The following is a 24,151-nucleotide window of genomic DNA, read 5'->3' on the forward strand; positions in this document are numbered from 1 at the left end:
TGTACATATTAGTTTAAGGTGCTTCTGTTAAACTAACTGAAGATTTAAAATATGGAAATGTTATTGTTCTGTCTATGTTAATTATTTCAATATATCAAACCATACTTTATCATCATTTATTTTTTTTTTTTTTGAGTAAAGATGTTAGTATTTTACATTATGAATCAATTTAAGAATTGTAAAATTAGAAAATATTTTTCATTTTTACAATGAATTTATATTCATACATACTCAAAAACTTAGATAAACTATACATACATTTCCATGTTTTATTTCACAAAGAAAATGTTGATGCAATTATGTATATATATATATTTAAAACGAAAAAAAATGTATTTTTATTCTGTAACTAGATAAATAAATCTTATAAAAATTATTCTCATTCGTTTTATTACAATCGCACATATTTGTATTTTAGTTACACAGAAATGACAATATACAATTACTATGATCGATACACTTGGAAGTAATGTTTTTTCGTCAGTCAATAGTATGGAGGCCTAAAATTTGCTTCTCCGGGACCGTGTTGTAAGAGAGCCATATTTGGACTGTTTTGTGGTCCTGGTATTGATCTCGACTGATGCGGATTATGAGAGGGAGGTGGACCGGAACCCCAGGGTTGGGAATACGAACTGTCGTCGTACGAGGAGGAGGAAGGGAATCGTTGCGGCGGTGGAATGCCGTGTGACACCGAACCGATGGGAGGAGCGGAATAATTGCTCTGCTGTGGATGATGTACTGGTGGTGGTGGATTAGAATATATTGATTGGTTGGGATTGTGCATTGGAGGGGGTGGAATATGTGGTGGTGGCGGCTGATTAAAAGACTGGCTGGTCATAGATGAACCGTAAGTAACTGGTGGTACTGGAGAATATGACGACGTAGGAGAAGGATGGGGATGTTGATAATGATGTGGCGGAGGATAAGGATTTGGCGGATTTGGATGTTGCATTGGAGGAATTTGATGACTCTGCCCGGCTGCACTAGGAGGATACTGATTTGAATGTGACTGAAGTCGTCCGTGCTGATTTGAAGCAGTACTGTCGTCTTGAATGGGCACGGTGATGAGATTTGGACGAGTGCTAACTGCCGGAATAGTAGATGGATATGCTGCATGTATGGTGGTAGTAGGATGAGAGTATATGTGAGAAGAACGAGATGATGCCGCAGGGCTACCTCTTCCTGATGCAGAACGTGAAGAGTCTGATGTTTCTGGATGCTCTGACTGTAGATGAGCATGCATGTGTGGATTTTGAGGTGGTGTGTGGGATGGTCCGTGAACGTTGTCGACAACCATATGAGTTCTCGGATCTCTAGGATCACGACCGGCAGGTAAATGAGATGTCTTGTGAACAACTTGAGATGCTGGAATACTATTTGCTGCTTGTGCAGCATGAGTTAATTGTGCATGATTGGTTTCAACGGTAGGTGCCGGATTAGGTTTTATTAAATGACGATGATTAAAATGAGCCTATTAAAAGATTTTACAAGGTCTTAGTTACTTAGAAGAAATATAATTAAACAATTATTTTATTGTTTACCTGTAGATCTCTTTGACTTAGATAAGTTCTTCCACAACCCGAAGTGCCATGTCTTGTACCACCAAAAGTGCATAAAAATACTGTACCCAATTTGCTTTGTTCTACCCTTGTAACTCTCTCATTACATCTAAATAATTTAAAAAGTAAAAGAATTAAATTGCAAGAACTTTCAAAACCTATATATGCATAGTTATTTAAAATGCAGTAGGTCAGAATAACTAGTATCTAAATATATTCATTGTATTTAGTTATATTTTAATAATTTTACTTAATAGGGTAAAATAAATAATCTTCGGAACTACGTTGCATGATGGCACCTCAGAAATGTTGATATTTATTTTTACTGAACAGTGTCAATCTAGACTGGGAGGTCAGTAAGTGTTTCAGAAAAGGACAATGTCAACCCACTAATGTAATTTTGCCAAAAAAACTTACAGACATGAGCTCAATGTCAGAAAAAGAGAGAAAATGGAGTCTACTCTTATACAAGAAAACAATGGAGAAACTGAAGTTTCTTTATCTTTCATGATCCTGTAATGTCTATGAAGATGGGTTGTGAAAGCAATGGTTATTTCCTATGTTGTAATGTATGGATGTGAAATTTGGACCCTGAGGAAATATGGCAGGAAAAAGTAGATTCATTTGAAATGTCTCTAGATCCACAACTACTTGGAATATCTTGGACTACAACCAACATGTATATACTGGAATAAATGGAATGAAAAAACAGTCAAGGAAGCAATGATAGGAGATGGATGAATAAAGAATACTGCATGAAGGAACTAAGAGATCTGACTGTTAACATGTTAGATAAAGCCTTTCATCTCATCATGTTATTGGAGTCAAGCATGAATTGGCAATGTAGTTTTTGAAAATTGTAAACAACTAATACAAATCTTTTATTTGGACTGTTTGCATATTTCATATATTTCAAAAGTGCATCATATAAATGATGCAATTTTTGTTAGGTACAAAGACCTGATTATTCAAAAATATCTGAAAATAAATATTTCCATCATATTGGGAGCCAAAACTGCAATTATTTATTATAAATCATACTGAATAATTTTTTAGACACTGATGAATATATAAGATATTTTGCTGTAATTGAGATTATTGCATCTATTTACACCCCACTACTCATGTTACTCATCTGCTAAGTAATATCAAATCTGTTAATTTTCCTCTTAAATTAGAAATAAATGTGCAATAAAAACGTATTTATACTTATTTTAATAATGCTAAGCATTTTATTTTTCCTTTTGAATTTCTAATATCCATCTATTTATCTTTTTTAATGCCTCAACAAAGTATCATTATCTCTGGAATAACATTTGTTTATTATCTTTTCTAATATGACTTACAGCAAAAAAAGAAAAGAAAAACTATTTCACCTTACAGTTCAGCAAAATTTATTCACAATAGAGATGAAAAAGGGCATTTGCCATGTCCAAAAATGTTAGTCTAGGATATTCAGTTCTAGAATTTGAACTGTAACCAACATTTGAGTTCGGATTTTCAGATCTCAAATTTCAAAAACTCTGTATATTTTTATTATTATTATTTAAACAATATTTCCAAAAATTCTAAATATTTCAATAACTAGTGTATCCCATCCATCATCTCCAACATTACCGGACACGTAGTATGTATGCTTTTTGTGTAAATTGTAGTACAGTCTACCCCCTCAAAGAACATATTAAAATATTTTATAATGCAACCTCCTTTACATCTCTGGAGTTGACACATTCTACCTTCTTAGCTGATTTATAGATTTCAGTTTTTTCTAGTGCACACAGGTCATATAACTCCACCCTTTTCCCACTGCTAAGGAACCAAAAGTGAAAGTACAAAAGCCACCTGGGCTGTTCGAGAGGCATGAAGAAAGGTTTAAATACATTAAAGTTCTGGTTATTGTTTAATATATGTCCTTGCAATACTCTATTAGTTGTATTCTACAGGTCTCCTGGTGGATTCCACTGGATTCTTATCAATGTGAATCGTGAAGACCTGAAGACATTAGTTTGTATTGTAAAAAAAATATTACACCTTAATAAAAATAAAACAACTTTCAACTGGATTTTGTTAAATTCCACAAAAGTTTAAGTGTGATTGAAATGTGTGCATTTTTCATCCAACGTCAATGCTCATAGGGTGGGTACATTCGATATCAACGTATCAGACAATATATTAAAAAATATATAAATATAGAAACTTAATAGTCTTAAGATGTTTAAAATTCAAATTCTTTGAAGAAAAGTTTGAAAATTGTTTTTAAAACTATGTAGAGAAGGTTCTTACACAAGACAATGGGGAAGTTTATTAGTTGAGTTTGTGGGCTCTCCTTAATATACTTGCAAAGAAATTAATGTATCTTGATTTTACAGATATATAAGAATACAGTAATTAATTTTTATTTTGAATTGACATTTCTATCCTCATGCACTTTAGTGAAAAAAAAATGATGTAGACAAATGTTCTATATGTCTATATTATCCAAACTTTTGTATCACTTTATAATTTTTCCTTGTAAGTGCAAAGAAAATATTAAAAATATGTATGAATATGCAAGACGTTTAAAACTATAAAATCTACAATATTAAATTTTATTGCTATAAGTATTACCATGTGATTTAAATAATCTCTTAATACTTGTAAATGAGTTAAATATAAATATCTTACCGGTAACAGACTCCTTGTGAATTTCTTGTGCAATCTAAACAGAAGACATGCTTGCAAGGAATCTGATATAATAAAATATTTTCAGAATCATATTAAAATATACAGGGAAGTGTAAGAAAAAATAAAACAGAATAAAATACCTACCATTCGTCCATACATCAGTATTGGAAGTGAACAGTTTCCACAGCAATGGATCATTGGATTAATCACTTTTTCTCCAATTAAATTTACCTTTAATAATAAATAATATCTAACTTGTCTGAAGTGTTCAATTTTTTATTAGATTTAAAATATAACTGTATAATAAATAAAATTAAATATTAATTAACATACTCCAGAAGTTAATTTTTGAATATCACAAAATATATCCAAACTATTCAGGCATTTTGTAATATATAAAAATTGAGCTACAAGTTACTACTGCTCAAAGAGGAAAAAAGATATCTAATTTGTAAGCATAAAACAATAAATTTTGAAGTGTCATTTTACTTTTTAAAACTAGACTAAATATTTTAATATATACTGCGTTTACGAAATAAAGTTTCTAAACTATAACATCATATGTATTTGTTTTCTGTAAATATTATAAAGTTGATTCATTTCCTGTTGAAAATATATGCTTATTAATCAATGACAAATAATATAATAGTAAGATACAAAATAGTTAAGAAAAAACTGATTTGAAATAAAATTTTTCTCTTCAATAAACACTGTCCGTAAATCCTGATAATAGTGGCAAAATATTATTCAATTATATCAGTTTTCTTTAATACTGAGTAGAAAATATTAATAATGGCTTGCTACCAATTGTTTGTATTTCATTGTGCCTATTGCATATTTTTTAAATATTCACTGATTATATCATGCTAGGTCATTTACTTATATTTTATCACCATGAATTATGTTTTTGTTACGATACATATTTCTTCAGAGACTAAGAAAAGATCATTCTACTTATAAAAGAAATATAAATAGGATCATTAAGAATTCATTTCTATTATTAAAACTTCAATTAGTGGAGTTATTATTTCCTAAATCGCTGTAATTTATCTCTTTAAAGATTACAAATCTAAAATATTGCATCTCTCAATAGAAAATGAATTGATCTGTTATTAAATAATGCTAATTAATCACATAAATAAAACATGCATAAGAATTAGATTTATAAGAAATATTGGTAATTTTTTAATGAATAATAAAGATATAATATGAAACCCTCAATGTGTAATAAGTAGGAATGAAAAAGTAGTGATTTTATTTTCAAACTATTTAAATGAATGGATTGCATTTTTATCTAATTGGTTATTACAAAACTCTTGGAAAATTGAAAAAAGTTTTTTTTTTAAACTATTTAAAATAATGAAATATTTAATTTTTAGAATTATCTAAATTAAAATATATAGCCATAACAGTTTCTTACAGTTTAAGTCTACATATTCCAGTTTTATGAAATAAAATGTATTGATGAAAAGAGTATAAAATAAGAAAAACTCTTTGATAAAGAAAATAAAGAACAAGCAAAAACAAATATTTCCTAATGAGATCATATTCTATAATTCTTTTTTTTTACATGTGATGTCTTGAAATTTCTCTAATAAAATATCCGAATAGTACTAATAAATGAAATGAGCAAATAATTATTATTTAACACATACAGTATACGCATACACTACATTTTGTAATCTAAATTATAAATTGTATGCTATCAAAAATCTGATGATAAAAAATATAAATAGTAATTCCTTGATTAATGCATATCAATTAATCTGTCCTCAAAAGTGGCCACATTAATATTTACAAGCTACTAGCACATTTTTAGCAAATGAGTTGAAAGACAATTCATACATAACTAACAAATTCGTCATCTGTGTTTATGACCAAAATTTCTTTAAATCTGCCATATGGGGGAAGTACTTGGCTTTAAAAAATTGATTGTCATGGCCAAACAATTTTCATAAAATATGATAAAATTTAGCGAGTTATCGTCTTTTAGATTAGACTTTCATTGTAATCTGATAATATAATGATAGTGTTTTAAATAATGTTAGTTTATCTAAATTAAAGAATTTAGAAATTTATTATTAATGCACTAAATAGTATTGGCCGTAAAGCTACTCGGATATTTGGCAACCTTGTATTACGAGTGTAGCCTCTGTTATCTGTTATCATGTGTTAATAAACATTTTGAAAGTCTTGGTATTAATTAAATTGAATAATAATCAATACAAATTAATTATCATGCCATTTTTGTATGATACATTAACCATGTTAATATACTTGATGTAGGATATTAGAAGTCATTGTAAAACAAGAGTAAAGCTAAAATAATTTTGCTTAGTTTGACAATTTTATCATTTTGCTATTATAAATATAATTTTCACTATCAACCTGAAATATACAAACATTAAAAGTATGACAAGTCTTAAAGCTCTTGCTCTAAAACAGTGTTTCTCAAACTTTTTTGTCTGGTGGCACACTGAAATTATTAAACAAAATTCACGGCACCCCTATTATTATTATTAATTTTTTTTTTGCTTTTTTACGGTTAGTAAAGATATGAAGGATGAAAAGTCGTTGAAAAAAAATAAAAGTTTTTTAAAGTAAGTAAGTTTATTTCCAAACAACACAAAAACATTCAAAACAAAAGTTATTATTATAAAGGTATCTGGTGATAAAATGAGCTCTCAATTTTTTATGATTTACTAGTGCTAATTGATTCCTTAGCTTTGCTACCAGTAACCACTTCTTGATCATTAAAATCTTCACGTTTTCTTTTTTTAATGAAAAAATTATTCATGATATTGAACAACATAATTAACTTCAATATTTTATTATAAAATTTAATTACAAGTTAATAATTTATTTTTTCTTGTAAAGAAGAAAAATATTTGTATATGATGCTTTTTCGTTATTGTCTGAACATATAACAATAATAAAAACAATTACTGCATTCAACGCATTTATATTGCATTTCTACTCGCTGCAGGAACAGAAGAACAGACAACTAGTAACTAGTTCGTTTCTTTTTCTAGTATTTACGTATCGCCAATTACCGAGTCACTGAGACAAGTGGCGACGTAACAAGATTAGTAGAAAAAACCAATATTTATTTAATTTAATACTTTAATTCCATTATTTTAAGTAATTTTAATTTAATTATTTAAAAATTTCGCGGCACCCTTGTGGCGTACTTGTGGCACCCCAAGGTGCCGTGGCACCAGCTTTGAGAACCACTGCTCTAAAACATAAAACAGAAAAACTGATTCAACTTAATACAGTCAAACTCACTTATAACAAACATGGATATAACGGGCAAAATGCCACAATTTTAATTTACACATATTTCCGTAAATTTGCTCACGGTTATAACGAGTGTACTTCACAGATATACTGAGCAAATTGTTGGTAGCTATGCAGACAAACATTTTTAATTGTTCAAATAGTAAGAAATGCTGTACTGAATTCTTGGAATAGAAAGTAACCCTTTCAGTTTTAAGTTTTATGTATTAATCACTTAACTTTCTTTTTGGAGACCTGTTGGCTAGCTTCCCACTTTGCCAATTTACCTAATTATCGCAATAGTAAAATTACAAAGTACTGTAGTTAGAAACAAATCCTTCCACGAGAAAGATGTCTATGAAAAAAAGAAAATGTAGAAATTATTCATGAGTTAGAATGTGATACTAAAAATATCAGTGTAGAAAGGTTTTGTCTTCTTTGACAATACTGACATTATGGAAAAATAAAGATGTTTATCTGGCGGCACAAGAGAATAATTTAACCAAAACAAAAAAAATTTAGGAAGTGTGAGCATGCAAACATAGATGAAGCACTACTTTAATGGTTTCCTACCACTTAAGAGGCAAACATGTAAGAGGCCTCTTATGGGCAACAAATTTTGTCACCCACAGGGTGTCTCTTATGTGTTTGTGACCATAACAGCTGCCTATTCTCCTCCTAATTATGTCACTGCTCTTCATGGATATAATGAGTAGTGGTTATAGCAAGGAAATGTTGCTGGATCGCTAGTGCTCGTCATAAGAGTTTGACCGTATTTGATTTATTACTCTTCTTTATAATTTGACTAGCAGGATTTCTCTATGGTTTACACTGTTTATTCATTAGATGTTTCACTATTGCAATCATGCTGATCATCAGCAAACTTCAAGTAAAAATTATTTATAATAATTTGAAGTTAATCCTGAAGTAATGAAAATCAATTCATAACATTTATATGAATTATTTCACTTCAATATCCTTTTCAATTTAATAGTATTACTTCTTACAGAATGAATACTATTAAAAAGTAAATTTCATATTGTAAGCCATATTTTAAATCTCAACATAATTTTTGCATTTCGTAATAAAAAAAAAAATTTTGCAATAACCATAAAATGAAATTACATTATTTTATTGTTATTAGGATAAATTTGACGACATCGCTATCAATAATATGTAAACCTCAAATTACGATCTTTGATGTGAATGTCATTAAAAATTTCTTATGTATAAATTTTTGAAATAATATTCAGAAAACTGAAATAATTCAATAAACCAGATAACTACTACCATATTACATTTGGGCTAAAATAAAGCTAATTAAGCAAAGTAATTTGGTCAAAAGATTAACATGAAATGGCTGCCTAACTCAGTTATTAAGAAGTTTAAACTTATTTCTGTTTATTAACTTAAACAGTCAATAAATCAGAAATTTAGATTTCTTTAAATAGATTAATTAACATAATTGTCAGTGTCTTAAATTTAACACAAGATTAAGGTGACCAGATGTCCCATTTTTGGTGGGACAGTCCCGATTTTTAACAATTTGTCCCGCGTACCACCGCTTTTTAAAAAAGTCCCGAGTTTTAGAAAGATTAAGTTTTCGTCAATTATGTGTCATAAACTTGTGTCTTATGCTTAAGATTCATAAAGATCATTTTGTATCACATGTATCAGTACCAAGGTGTGCGTGAAAATTGGAAATAAAGAATGCTGCGCTGACAAAATTCTTTGTTTGTGGCAAAGACTGACAGAAAATGGTTTGAGGTGCACAGCTGCAGCAACAGAGTAGCGCATCCCCCGTTTTTCTTTCGTTAACCATCCGCAAAAGTATAAGTCTGTTAAAAGAACAAGGCACAATAAATTGTACAAATTTCATGAATCATGCCAGAAAGTTCTATAGTAACTGCTTAGATTATTTAGAAGAGTGGACGGTACAGTATATTACAATGACATTGAACATTTTCATTGGGTTATACTAAAACAAGAACTTAATTGGGAAGATGTGCAAAAATCATTCGATCACATTAGTCAACATTTTCCAGATAGTAATATTTCCGAAAACAATCTTTTTAATGAGGTATCATTATTTAAAAAATATATTGATAAGGAAAAGGTTAAATCTTGGGGATTGGCAAAAATTGCAACAGAGAACAAATGGTTAGAAATACTTCATCATTTTGAAACAAACCTTGTTCCATACAATAATGCATTAAAAATTGTGGAATACGCACTGTCCTTACCAGGAACCAATGCCACAACTGTATGCATTTTTTCTACCATAAATAAAGTGTAGACATCTGATAAATCACAATTAAGTGTTGAGACTTTGAAAGCCATATTATGTGTGAAATGTAATTTAACAAATTCTTGCAAAAAATTTCATGACACTTTAAATAATGACAGCAATCTAGAAAAAAAAAGTTAATTCGACTGAGAAATATTCTAAAGAATAAATGGTTTTTAAAGATTTATAATAGTATATATATTTATTATATTTGTAAATTTTACATATGTTGAAATTTTAAAAAATATAATACAATACATTTTTGTGTTTTTTGATAAAATTTGTTGCTCTAGAACAATTTTTTTCAACAAGACAACCACTCCCCCCGTCAATTTTGTCCCACTTCAATGTTAAAATCTGGTCACCTTACACAAGATGGCAGCCTAACCATGTACAGTTTGACCAATTATTTTAATCATTAATTAGCCTTATTATTTCCCAAATCCTACAGGAGATATTACTTAAAATCAGATAACAATATCTAAAAATGCTTCCATCCAGTACAATATAAAAGAATTAGTAACATTGTCATTCATGTCTTCACTTCCAGAGAAAGATATTTTCAAATCAAGTACGATAGACTACTTTCTGTGAGAAAGTAGAGTTTGAAGAATTGAGAAGAGTAGAAATTTCATTGTTAGTGAAGAATAAGTTTTCAACAGAATTTAATCCAAATTTAGCTCTTATTAATCTTGATTAAATGCAGTGAAATGTGAAAATACAATCAGAATAAAAGCAGAATAATTATTAAAATTGAAAAAATTGTGAGAAAAAGTTTTAGTAATTCTTACTCTATGATCCCATCTGAGTTTTTTGTTCTTGTGAAGAGGTTCGGGTAAACCACGTTCCAGTGTTGTGAATGTTGGAGTTTCCAATTTTGAAATATCTTCTTCAATGTCAACTATAAAAAACATTTTATTTTTTATATTTTAATCATGATTAATAAATTATATTAAATATAAAAGAAAAACTCTTAAAGTTTAAAATGATTACGTAAGTTAATATCACCACAAATAAAATGGGAATCTATTTTTTGTAATCATATACAAAATAACTTGTAGTACATATATAGGGTGTTGCAAAACGTGTTCTTCCTAGAAATGGGTGATAGAACTCATTGAGATAAGCATGAAATGTAGAGCAACATATTTGCAAATTCACGATAGTTACCAAAATATTTAAGGTTAAAGTTTCACCTAATGATGCTAGAATGAGCTGCCATTACAGACATACTATGACTGAAAATGGAAGGACAAATTAAAAAGCAATCACAAAAAGCTCATCATTGTAGTTACTTTTTTCTCTTCAGGCAACACAGATACTAAAATAACCTGGAGACAGTGGCGTAGCTAGCATGGGTGACACCCAGTGCGGATATTGTGGTGTCACCCTTTTTAACTCTTTTATAAAACACTGTTGAACTGTAATATCTTTGCACTCGAGCAACTTGAACGCTATATTGAATATGCGATGTCGCAACGTATGAGTTTAGATTTATAGAATAAATCTTAGTAAGATTTTCAGTTGGTGCGAGCTCTTGTGGCGTCTCCTCATACCGAAGAAACTGTGATGGTAAGTGAGCCGTTGACCTTTTTCTTTTCTTTTCTTTTTTTTTAGGTACAGGCCTACCAGGTGTCACCCCTACACGGGTGACACCCGGGGCGGGCCCCCCGCCTTTCGTAGATACACTTCTGCCTGGAAACATCTTTTACGGAATTACTGTGCAAAACTAAGCAGGTACTACTGCATTTTTTTCATGTTAAAATGTTGTTCAGTTCAATAAATGTCTATCCTTAAAATGATAGTTTAAATAGTAATAACTATAGCATAGTTCCTGAAAAAAGTAGGTTCAAATTTGCAACTTAAACTTGCATATTTTAACTATCATGAATTTGCAAATATGTCATTCTACACTTTTTGCTTATCTCAATGAGTTCTATCACCCATTTCCAGGAAGGATACATTTTTTTTTTTTTTTTTTGCAATACCCTGTATATTTAAATATTCTTATAACTGATTTACTGCTTCATTAAAAAGTGATTTAAAGAAAACTGTAGTATATAATTTATATAAGATAAAACTGTTTTACATTTTCCATATTTTTATTTGAAATTATTATACCCGTTTTTGAAAGAATATATTAGTTTTAACTTTGAAATACTGTATTCAAATTTACAAATTTATAAATTTTGATCATCAGAAAATTTAGTTATTTTTAAATTGCAAAATTCTTCACACCACATTCTAAAATAGAAATCCAACTGCATTTTCAGGTAGCCAAATGTTTTTGGCCTTTTTAGGCCAGCTTTAGTTACAGAAAATTTTTGCAATGAAACATTGAATGTTATAGAATCAAACAATAGTTTAAATTTAAATTAACAATATAAATATTAAAATGTCTTCTTCACAGAAAACATGTAGTGCAATAAATACACATGGCATTACAATATTTTATTGAACTGAATCGTATAAAATGCTGTTTTTTTCTAAGCATTATTTTCATGCTTATAGCATAAGTTGTGTTAATGTAACCTATCAATCAGCTCAAATGCTAATTTTTCAATTACTTAACAGTTTAATAATGATTTTCATAACAATTTTCGAATGTTTTTAAAAAAGTCAAATTATTAGTGTCATTCAAAATGAACTTCTCAGAACTTTTATGGCATGTAATGTTTTATGAATTTAAAAAAGACAACACTACAGTTACAACAACAAATAACATAGTCATATGCATGGCAGTAAAGCCTAAAATGTCAGCATCAGTTCAAAAAATTTATGATGATTTCAGTCTTGAAGATGAGACTTCCCTAGATCTAACTTAGAAAAATGCTGAAAGTGATGAAGTAGTGGAAGCTAACCCAATCTATCTAGACAAGAAATTGCAGAAAAACTTGGGAGTGTTTCAATCAACAGTAATTAAACAGTTACAAGTGAGAAAGATAAACAAGTGTGGAACATGGTTTCCACATAATCTTACCAAGCAGAATCATCTGGATCATGTGTTTCACTTCTTAATAGAAAAGAACACATCTCATTTCCGGACAGAATAGTAACCAGGGATGAGAAGTGGGTATTACACGCTAACATCATTTGTCAGAGTGGTTCAATCCAAAGGCTACTCCAGCTCCAAAGTTTAGTTTTCATTTTCAAAAGTTGTTACTATGTGTTTAATGGGATATGAAGGAATACTAAGTTGAGTTGTTGAATCCAAATAAAACAATAAATGCTAATTTATATTGTCAGCAACTATTTGAATTTAACAACTTAATGAAAAACTCCAAGAAATATTGATACATCCATATTTGACAAACAGAAAGGCATTATTTTGTTACACAATAATGCTTGACCCTAACTTGCAATAGTCATCCAAAAAAAATTGAGAGCATAATGGAAAGTTCTTCCTTATTTGCCTTACAGTCCTGATCTGGCTTCTACAAATTACCATATCTTTTGATCCCTTCAAAATAATTTTAATGGAAAAGGTTTTAATTCTAAAGAAGCTATCAAGATGCACATAGAAACATGTTTTGGAATAAAAATCCGATGATTTTTACACAAAAGGTACCAGAAAACTTAAAAATAGATGGAAAAATATTACATCTAATGAAGGAAATTGTATGTTGGATAAATTAATATTTTTTTAAATGTAAATAAGGTCTATTAAAACTTATTAAAAAAAAAATTATTACTTATGACTTAACTAATATTTATTGTAACAAAGTTCATTACCTTTGCTAATTTTATTAAAATGCTATTTAACATTAATCTGAATTTAGTTATTTGTAAATGCAGATATAAGAATAATTTTTTAAACTTAAATTAATCATTTCTTTCATTATAATAATTAAAATTACAAATTACAAAATACAATAATTAATTACAATATATACTGTATGTCTTAATTTAATAAATATATTTTATTTCTTTTATAATTACTCTAAAAGTGACCTACAATTTTAATTTCTCTTTCTGTTACACATACCACATACATACACAATCATTTCTATATTAAAGTAATACCTCGCACAATGAGCAAAGCAAATTGTAAAAAAAAATGACTCGCTTAATGAACGTCCTTTCACATAACGAGTGACGAGGAGAGGGGAAATCTCGGATTGTGCGTATGCTCCATCAGTCTGTGTTTAGCATACGTTGCGCTAGCATCTTAGTGTCGCTTGTGATCACACATTTTTCTAAACTTGTATTCACACATGTTACGTATAAACATCAAAACCATAGCCCGTTATATAATAAACATGCCAAATGATATGACAAATTCTTAGACTATGTAAAGGCTATAATTAAATATTAGAAATTGATTAATTTGACTAGAGGTAGGCAGTTACGCTACCATCTAGTATTAAATTTAATGACCAATTCCAAATTAAATTTTAGAAATGTCTAAATTAAAAATTAATTATCTATAATTATTAAATTTAATATGAGATGGAAACATAACTGCCTACCTCTAGTCAAAGTAATTAATTTCTAATATTTAATTATAGCCTATACATAGCCCAAAAATTTGGCATATCATTTTGACATATTTTTTCGATTTTTTTTGTTTTCTGCAAATCGAATTTGCATTCCAGGATGGTTCATTTTGAGCTACAAAAAAAGATGAGGATGATTCATGCTCTTTAACAATGTATATTTTATAATTTTCTTTAAGTAAACATTATACATAAAATATTTGAGTATTTTTTTTTGGCATGGAATGCATTATCGTATTTTACATTAATTTATATGGGAAAAACTGTTTTGCTTAACGAATGTTTCGCATTACAAGTAAGATTCTGGAATGAATTATGCTCGTTAAGTGATGTTCCACTGTATTATTATAAATTATGGTATATTTAATTAAAGCATCTTACACTTTTTATCTGTAGATTCTTCTGCTTGATCTTCTTCCCCATCATCATCTTCAAATCTAGAATTACCCGTCGAATGGGAAGCAGCTTTTTTACTAGGAGTTTTTCTTGCTCGCACACTTCTTCGTCCAATTTTACGTCCTCTCGCTTTCCCTTTTAGCTTAAGGGAAATATTTTTACGCACAGTCGGAGTTTGTGCCGAACCAGTGTTACTTTCTGAATCTAATTCTAAATCATCTGAAATATTAACAAAATTTGAATAAGTATTTCATTCTCACAGTAAAATTATTTACAAATAAAATATTTAAATAATTCTTCAAAGTTTTTTGACATCCTCTATTTTACAAATTAAAAATTGAAATTTCTTATTTAGGCTATATAATTTTCAAATATTTTCTATTGTAGAAGATATGTTTTGCATGTAAAAACAGTTCTGTTTTATAAGGAAAAGATGTTTGCAAAGGGAAAAATATACATATATATAAATTAGATTTTAAAAAAATATCTACTCAATCATTAATAAATCATTGCTGTAATAATACATCGTAAAGAAATTTTCAATATCAATTAATAATATGATGATAAATAATAATAAGCTACAAAACTAGTCTAATACAAATTTTATCCTTCCTATAACAATATACAATACTTAGAGTGGCATAATAAATACTTCATATATTAAACTACATATATATTTTAACAACTACGAATGCATGACTTTTTATTTTTGAATTCCTGAAGTGATAGATTTATCATTAAAAAATCTAAAATAAATAAGTAATGAAAAGTGATTTTCAAACTATTAATGATGATGAGAGAAGAGAAGAAAATTATTATTATTTTTATCTTTAATGTAAGTAATTATTAGTTAATTAATATTTCTTATATTGATTTGTTTTTATAGAAATACAGTGTAGTAAATAATCAGAAATGTCAAATAAAGTTTAATATAGGTTGATTCATAGTTTCAAGGACAGATATTTTTTAAAGAACTTTTTTTGTACAAATGCCAACTTTCTGCTTAGCTTGTTACCTTTTACCTATAACTTATATACCAGGGGTGGGCAAGCAAGAGTTCGGTGGGAGCCGAAATGTAGGTTTTGCAAAATGCATGGGAGCCGCAGTTCTGTACTGTTGTGGTGGATAGTATGGTAAGGCTGGGAAGGATAGCACTTTGTGCAAGAGCCGCATGTAACTCAAAAAGAGCCGCATTTGCCCATGACTGTTATATACTTAATTTATTTATTAGTTTAAAAATTTCAAATGAAAAATAAAGAAATTTATTGAAAACAAAAATTCATTTAATAAAAAAAAACCTTACATAGGAAATATTTAACTAAAATTTTCATAAAACACAACAAGTTATACACTATTATAAACCTAGAAACAATAAAATTTACCTGCAAAGCCAAAGTCAAATCTGATAGTCTACGCTGCCTATGTTTTATACATTTAAGAAAAAAAAGCTGCCGTAATGTCTTATTCTACTATCTTTCTGTCAGAAATAAATCTCGGTTATTCTTTCGTTCTATGTATCTATATTTCGAGGAGATATGTCAAACCGTATAGGCTTTTATTATAAAAAATTGCTGTCTCTGATGTTATCGATAACATAATTATATTTTTATTTTTTATTTTATAAGAAATAAAAAAAACCAATCAAATAAATTCTGCACTGTAAAGCTAGTAGTTGTATAATATTTCAAATATAATAAAATAAAAATTTTCATATTATTTCATGTAATTAAAAATGCACTGATTTATTACTAAACTATTATATTTCTAAAAGTAAACCTTAATTTATTAATATAATTTTAAATAGAACAATGTAAAAACAACAAATAATTCTTGATTTACAGTTATATCTGATAATTTTCTGCACGACAGTAACAATTTTTTTGATTATATTATTATTATTATTATGATTATTATTGATAATAAGAGATATAAAAATTATGATACATTGTCTCTTTAATTTAAAAATACATATTAATCGTACAAATTTTTCAAAACATATAGTCTCTATCCATTTTTTATAATAAAATTTTTCTAATCATGTGTTTGAATTTTGATCTTATGATAGTAAGATTAATCATCTTTTTTATCCATTTAATTTTATATTTTGCATTAATTTTTAAATGCAAAAGTTAAATAATTTACTCCAACTCCAACTCTTAATATAATTTTTCATTAACTGCTAAACATTTATACACACCTACTGTTTAAGTACTAACTGTAAAATTTTGTAATAATAAATTATATATATATATATATATTGAATTACAGGTATCTCTTGTCAAATGTGGTCTTGAATTAATGTGATTTTTAGCAAGAACAAGTTAATGAAAGAATATATGAGTTCTTTACAATGTTGTATTATTATTTAATACTTTGGCTATCAAACATTTATTTAAGAAGTTTAAAATAAAACAGAAATTGATGCCGTGTTTACATAACTAAAAAAAATAATTCAATTTTTGGCATTTATCACTATTACCAATGGCATACAACTATCATTTTATAGCATTGATCCAGTCACCAAAAGCTTGATCTTTAAATGTGAACAAAATGTGATTTAAAAGTGAATGAAATGTGAACTTTGAATAAGAATTGGAAGCATTGTCAAAATCCTGTAGAGAAATTCAAAAAAACTTGAAGATCAAAACAATCCGGTCTTTGATTCCTAGCTTTGTAAAATGAACAAACGGAATGGTAAAGTATAAGAGAAAACATCTTCAAAGTCCAGCAAAACTATAATTTAGTTTAGATTGAGAAGTTTTGTCAAAAAATTAATTTATATTAAATTATATTAGTCTTGCTGGAATTTAAAAGTGATTTTTCTTATAGATTCTTAGCTTTTAAAGAAGAGTTGTGCATATCAACTAGTGTAAAGTTATTTAAAAATTTTCTGATGTTTTAAAGAATATTTGTTATATTGTTGTATTTTTTATGTAAATTTAATTAAACTTAATTTTATATTACACAATATTTATTTAAGTATCATAGTTATCCTTCTTTCCCTAACCCCTTTATTTCTATATTTTTGCAGCTTTTGGTTTTGTCAACCAAGCTATTGGGTTGTTCGGAAAGTAATTTCGTTTTTTCCATAGAAAAATAAATGCAATATTCTTATAATAAATAAATATTTTATTGAATTATATATTGACCGTTTTGGTCAAATACCTGTTGTCATTGTTTCTGGTAGTAGCATGATTTCACATTCATAAAAATTTTGATCGTTGTTTACAAAAAACTGATCCAAGTGATTTTTTACATTGTCATTTCAAGTAAATGTCTTACAGTTAAAAAAAATTTGTATAGACCAGAACAAGTAATAATCTGAGTGTGCCCAATCTGGCAAATATGGTTGGTGTGATAACACATCCCATCTAAGCTATAACAGTTTCTGACCAGTTACCAAACTTGTGTGAAATTTGGCATTATCATGGTAAAACAATACACTTTGTTGATCAATTCTGACCTTTTCTATTTGATGATATTACTCAATTTGTTCACTCGATGGCAGTACACTTTCGAATCAATTGTTAAATTGTCTGGTAAAAGCTCAAAAGCAAATTTCTTTCAAATCCCACCAGAGCATCTCTTGTTAATAACGTGTGGAACCCACGTATCGAGCTTTGAAATGAAACTAATTCATTTTAAGCAATAATAAACGGTTCAATTTAACAGATTTAATCTCTTAGTGATTTCACGTGTTGTTATACGGCAGATTGCTTCAATCAGTACCTTTATTTTGTTTTCATTGGCTTCAAATGGCCATCCAGAATGTGGTGAATCCTCGATATTAAAATTGCCAGAACGCAATTTTGTAAACCAGTTTTGGCACTGTCTTTCTCTCAACACATCTTCTCCAAACACGTACCACAATTTTTTTCTTGTTTGAACAGCATTTTGATTTTTTAGTTATAAAAAAGCAGAATATGCCAAAAATGATGCTTTCGATTTTCCATATTTGATGGGTCACCGAAAAAAAAACAATTGTACAGAATCAAACAAAATTTTTTACAAATAAGCCTTAAAATGTCAGCTTAAAATGTGGTTTAAAATCAAATTGACTGATAAAAATACATCTAATTTCTCTAGTAATAAAAAAACAAAATTACTTTCCGAACAACCCAATATAATTTTGGAATACAGCTCTTGTAAATAATTATTATTATCCATACAGAAAATATTGGATTGGCAATTTAATTTTTAAGTTATTTATTATATAGGTTATTTAATTTGTACAGATGTATAAAAAAAACACATCTGTAATTTTTGTTTTTCTTAATATTTTCAACCCATAACTTGTATTGTTAACATTTACAATCTACATTTCAATTAACATTTTTTAATAAATTCAAATATATCAAATAAACCATTCAATCATACCACATGTTATTAGAAAAGTAGAATATATATTTAGTTATATGGTATGTAAATGTGAAAATATTTGACTGGTAAAAATGACTTATAACTAATCTAATTATAAACTTCTTAATTACTAAAATATAAAAACAATAAATAAAATTTCTTAATTTTGATAATACATAAAAGCAAATGAAATTTATGAGCATTTATTAATTTAGCAAAAAAATTACAAAATAAATAACAACTCAATAACAGAATAACTGTGCTCCATCAAAACAATGGGAAAAGAGACGAAATCCATCAATTTTATGCCAGGCTATAACATTGAAAACAACTTATTTTCTTTAAAGTAAATCTCAAATATTATTATAAATTTAATAGTTAATTGCTTAACTATTAGAATTTAATGAATTGTTTTAAGAAAAATTTGAATTTTGATGCAATTTCCATAGAAACACGCACTCAACCGGAAAGTGTGGTTTGCATAGAGCTACAGACATTATACTATTAAATTTTTAATTTCTTTTAATTAAAAATTTAATAGTATAATATCGTCTATGTCTGTAGCTCTATGCAAACCACACTTTCCGGTGGAGCACGTGTTTCTATGGAAATTGTTATGTTAGAATATTAAATATTTGAATTTTTTTATTCTGTATATTATATTGTATATATATTAATATACTTGATCTATATATAAGCAAGCAGACAGCAATAAAACATAGACGAATGTTGTTAACACTTTTTCATCTTCCGCTCGGACTTTTTGCCATCAAAATAGCAAAAAACGGCGTTACAATATTCACATAAGTAACTACAGTTACAACAATACAATAAATAAATTGAACAGTTACAATATATCATTCAGGCAAGTTACAACAGATTAATTTGATAAATTATAATATCACAATTACTATTATCCTTATATATGTATAAAATATAGATCAGATTTTCATGTTTGTAATTTAGCTTAAATTTTAAAGCTGAGGTAAATAATGACTTACAAAATCCTCCAAATATTAAAAAAAATATCATTAAAACTATTTAACATACACTTTCCCATTGACTAATCTACATACAGACATACATTCAGACTAATTTTTTTTTAATCCTGTTAGTAGCTTATTGTTATCATTATTAAGGAAGATACTATAGTGTAATAATGGATATTTACTGCGTATTATAACATTTAATACGCTTCTGCTTAGCTGCGAAATACATTATAGTAAATATGGAGAGGAAGAAACGAAAAAAACTCCAATTTTCTAACAAAAATCTAACCTGAATCCGCCATCTTGATCGAATCGGGATATTTTCTAGTGACATCTCTCTTCACATTGGAAGAAATTTTAAATCAATTACTGATATAAATTCAATTTATAAATTTCTGCGTATAATATTTAGAATTTAAAATTCGTCGTTACACTATTTTAATAACAAAGTAAAAAAAAAATTCTTGTTTAATGCATAATCGAGATGAACGATAAATGGCGCTAAAAGTCGCCATTTATAATTCCGTATTTTAAATTAAAAACTGTGTTTTCTCTTCTCTTGTAAATTTTTTAAAAAATTCGGTGCGGGAAAACATTAATTTTGTACGTAAAATATAACAGAGTAACGGCATAAAATAAATACCGTATTTTACGGACTATAAGACGCACTTTTTTCCTCGAAAAATTGCCTCCAAAATTCAGGTGCGTCTTATAGTCCGTAGCGTCTTATAGTCCGTAAAATACGGTAATTGAAAGATGTTGAAAAATCCCGACAGTGTTAAAATCCTTTACGTGTGTTATTATTTTGTTGTATGCGTTTTCCGATAATCTTGCTTGCAATTATCAGATTAATTTATATATTAGCGAGGTTGAAGCCGAAGTTTTAAACGCGAAAACGTGTACGTCGGACGTTCAGCGCCGCTTTCCTGTAAGCTTAGAAGTTTGACAATGGCGTTCGTAAAGTCAGTAGAATCATGCTCGACATTCCAAACGCCATTGTCAAATTTCTAGGCTTGCAGAAAAGCGGCGCTGAACGTCCGACGTACACGTTTTCGTGTTTAAAACTTCGGCCTCAACCTCGCTATTATATATTAATATTTATTTTGCATATGTAAGTATATACACTACATTACCAAAAGTATTCTAGACAACTGCTTAGTAGAAATCTGTGATATTAAGAGCCAATCTTTTGCGGTGCCAAGTGGATAAAACCATTGAACACTGGTCGTGGGTTCGCGCCTCGCCAACAGGTTGACCACATGCAGTTTTCCGGGTTTTCTTCACGTTAGTAATAGTTAGTAATACCTAAATACGGGCCAGTTTTCCATAAAATGTCTTTCGGGAAGGCATCGTCCATGTGTTACGTTGTCGTAAACAAACCATCTTTTTCTGAGATTTCACTAGTCTTAGAAGACATGCTTTCATCTTGATTGTTTACAATTTCTATATGAGAACATTAATGAAGTTAGGCGAATTGTCTGGTGCTTAACGGTGTTTCAATTCATTTCAAAGATATTCAATGGGATTCGGACCAGGACTCTGTAAAGGTCATTTACTTAGTTGTTGCATATTTATCTCATTAAACCATTATTTTAAAGATCTCGCTTAATGCCTCGTTTTTTGGTTAGAAACGAAGGAAAGTGCCGACTTTAAAGTGTTGCCATAAAGAAGGAAGCATAGAATTATCCAGAATGTAAGTGTAAACAATTGTAGCACTAAAAGTTTTCTTCGTAGGACGTGGTCTTTTTTAAAACTCCACTGTGGATGCTGAGTATCTTTTTGAACAAACCCGTCACGGTTTTGTGTAGGTTCACAATGGGGGCGGCCGAGTGGTGAGGGATGGTGTTTGATATATTCGGGACAGACCATCTCCCGAAAAATTTCTGGAGTTTTTCGACCCGTCTAAATTTGTTTTCAGGTTCCTAGAGCAGTAGCCTTAACCTTAACCACTCGGCTGTCTGAGTGGCTCGATCAGAGTTGAGACAAAAGCATTAGTGTGATCTGGAATCCGCATGCTAGGCAGAGTTGATTCCCCAGGAAATTGCACGAGTGATTTTATGTGAATGCATTGTCTTCTGTTCTATAATACTCGACTGTCTCATTTTTGTCCTGGTCGAATCCATATTGGACATGCAAATAAATCCTCTTAGTGCACAAGAGAGAAAAAATTTTTACAAACCAGACGTTATGTTTTCGGATGTTCGCATTCGTGAGGATTCTACTTTTTGGAGTAACTTCCACATGAAAAGAATGGTGCATATAAAAGAAACTCTGTTTCCTTTATATAAACCATTACGTTAAAGTATAATATGCATTCACTGAAAATGTAAGCTACTTCACAGGCATTTCACAAATCAGATAATTATTAGTTTCCTCACAACATGGTCTTAAATGATTACTTGATTTAAACCTCTAGTGAAGTTCTTTAAAAGGTAAACTCTAACTCAAACGCATTAGTTTCTTGACAGAGTTAAAGGAAACTTCGTACATAAATAACTTTAATGAAAAACAGACAAAAAATTTATACTCTGCGCTAATCAGGGCAGAATTGCTAAAAAGGCACGGTAGGACCAGGCCAGATTTTGAGGGACAGTGAAATTGGTTGGCATAATATAAGAATTTCAGAAAAAAGTAAATACATGAAATCTTCGTTAGTTCGAAATTCAAGAGACGAAATAATCATGGCCTCGAATTATCCGAGATATACATATTTATGTACAATATGCCAAACGCCACGTAACTGATATAATTTACTAAGCAAACGGAATACGAAGACGTATACAGAATGCTATTTTCGTTAATTAATAATAATATAAATAAACTGCGGGTAAACAGTAGGTGTCCGGTGAGACCTGATAGGTTGCCAGTTAGGTTTTATAAAACGTTAAGCAGAATTCCTCGAACTGTATAGCTCGAATTATTTTTAAAGTTGTCCAAAATGCAGTAACTCGTCCAAACTTCAACTAGTGTAGTAGCCTAGATCTTTACAAATATCTCAATCTGCTACTTGTAGTCCAATCTTACAATCCCGAAATCCAGCCATATTTTAGAGATAAGAGAAAAAAGTGTACTCCATGAGTAAGGTGAAACCCGAAAATGTATTACTGTAAAAACAAAGCCATATTGTCCAGATTAGGGTTTTTCTTAGTCTATTGTTCTTTTATAGTATGAAGGTACTTTAATCTAAACGAACGAGTTAAGGGTGTACTATAGATTACTATCTATGGAATTTCAGGACTTTGATTATGTATTGGAACTCAGGGAACCGAGACGAGTTCAACGGTACCCTACTTTTGGACCGGAGACGAAAATTAAAAAAAGTTATCATACTTTTTCACTTACCATACTTTTTTAATGCTCTCATGAAGACGGCACCATAGTTGCTAGTACTGCCATCTTGCGGTAAAGTCTGCAAACCATGACGTCGGACTACGGTCATCTCCCAGAGGCAGGGTTGCCAGATTGGCTTTTTTGATGCCAAATTTGCAAAATTTGGCTTTTTTTCAGTCTGATTGGCGTAAAAAATTTTGTTTGGCTTTTTGGCTTTTTTCGAATAACATCATGATAATTTTATTTTTTAACAAATCTGATTTTATTTTTTCCAGTAGGCATTCTAAGTTTTATATTATAAATTCTAAGTTGTATATTATTAAAAGAAATGATCTTGGATCAGACTAATTATCTCTGTTTCCATTTGCAACTCCAATAGTTCAAGAATTTGGAAGGTTAAATGGCTTTTTTCAACAAAATAAAGCAGACCTTTAATAAAGCAGAGCCTGCAGTTGCATGAAAGTTTATTTTACACTACAAAATTTTAAAAAGTAGACTTTATGATGGTAATTATAAGAAAAGTATTTCTAAAGTTGATTTTGGAATGAATTTTTTGAATGAATGAGATAAATACCTGCAAGTAAATAATAATGATGAAAAAATCATGCAACGATTTCTAACTATCAAAGAAAGATGTTTTCACATGTTAGAAGAGGCTTTAAATCAAGTTCAACAAAGGCTTCCATCGGCAATGAATTTATTTCAAGATCTAGCGCAATTAAGCCCAAATATAATTTTAAACCAAGCATTACGACCAAAGTTTTCTGAATTGCCATTTTTTAATTAAACACA

At 29.1% G+C, this 24,151-nt stretch overlaps 1 protein-coding gene across 1 annotated transcript; it reads right to left on the reverse strand.

The window, feature by feature from the left end:
* Positions 1 to 373: 373 nt before the first annotated feature.
* Positions 374 to 20,513, reverse strand: LOC136975805 (E3 ubiquitin-protein ligase Hakai-like). Its single transcript, XM_067270950.1, has 7 exons — positions 20,319 to 20,513; positions 14,667 to 14,900; positions 10,581 to 10,690; positions 4,368 to 4,454; positions 4,224 to 4,285; positions 1,542 to 1,668; positions 374 to 1,471 (listed from the first exon to the last, which is right to left on the reverse strand). Exons 1-7 carry the CDS (start codon positions 20,329 to 20,331, stop codon positions 485 to 487), a joined length of 1,620 nt encoding a protein of 539 aa, XP_067127051.1. The 5' UTR covers positions 20,332 to 20,513; the 3' UTR covers positions 374 to 484.
* Positions 20,514 to 24,151: the final 3,638 nt, after the last annotated feature.

The sequence above is a fragment of the Centruroides vittatus genome, unplaced genomic scaffold (genome assembly GCF_030686945.1).
Source record: "Centruroides vittatus isolate TY-2023 unplaced genomic scaffold, ASM3068694v2 contig_388, whole genome shotgun sequence".
NCBI lineage: Eukaryota > Metazoa > Arthropoda > Arachnida > Scorpiones > Buthidae > Centruroides > Centruroides vittatus.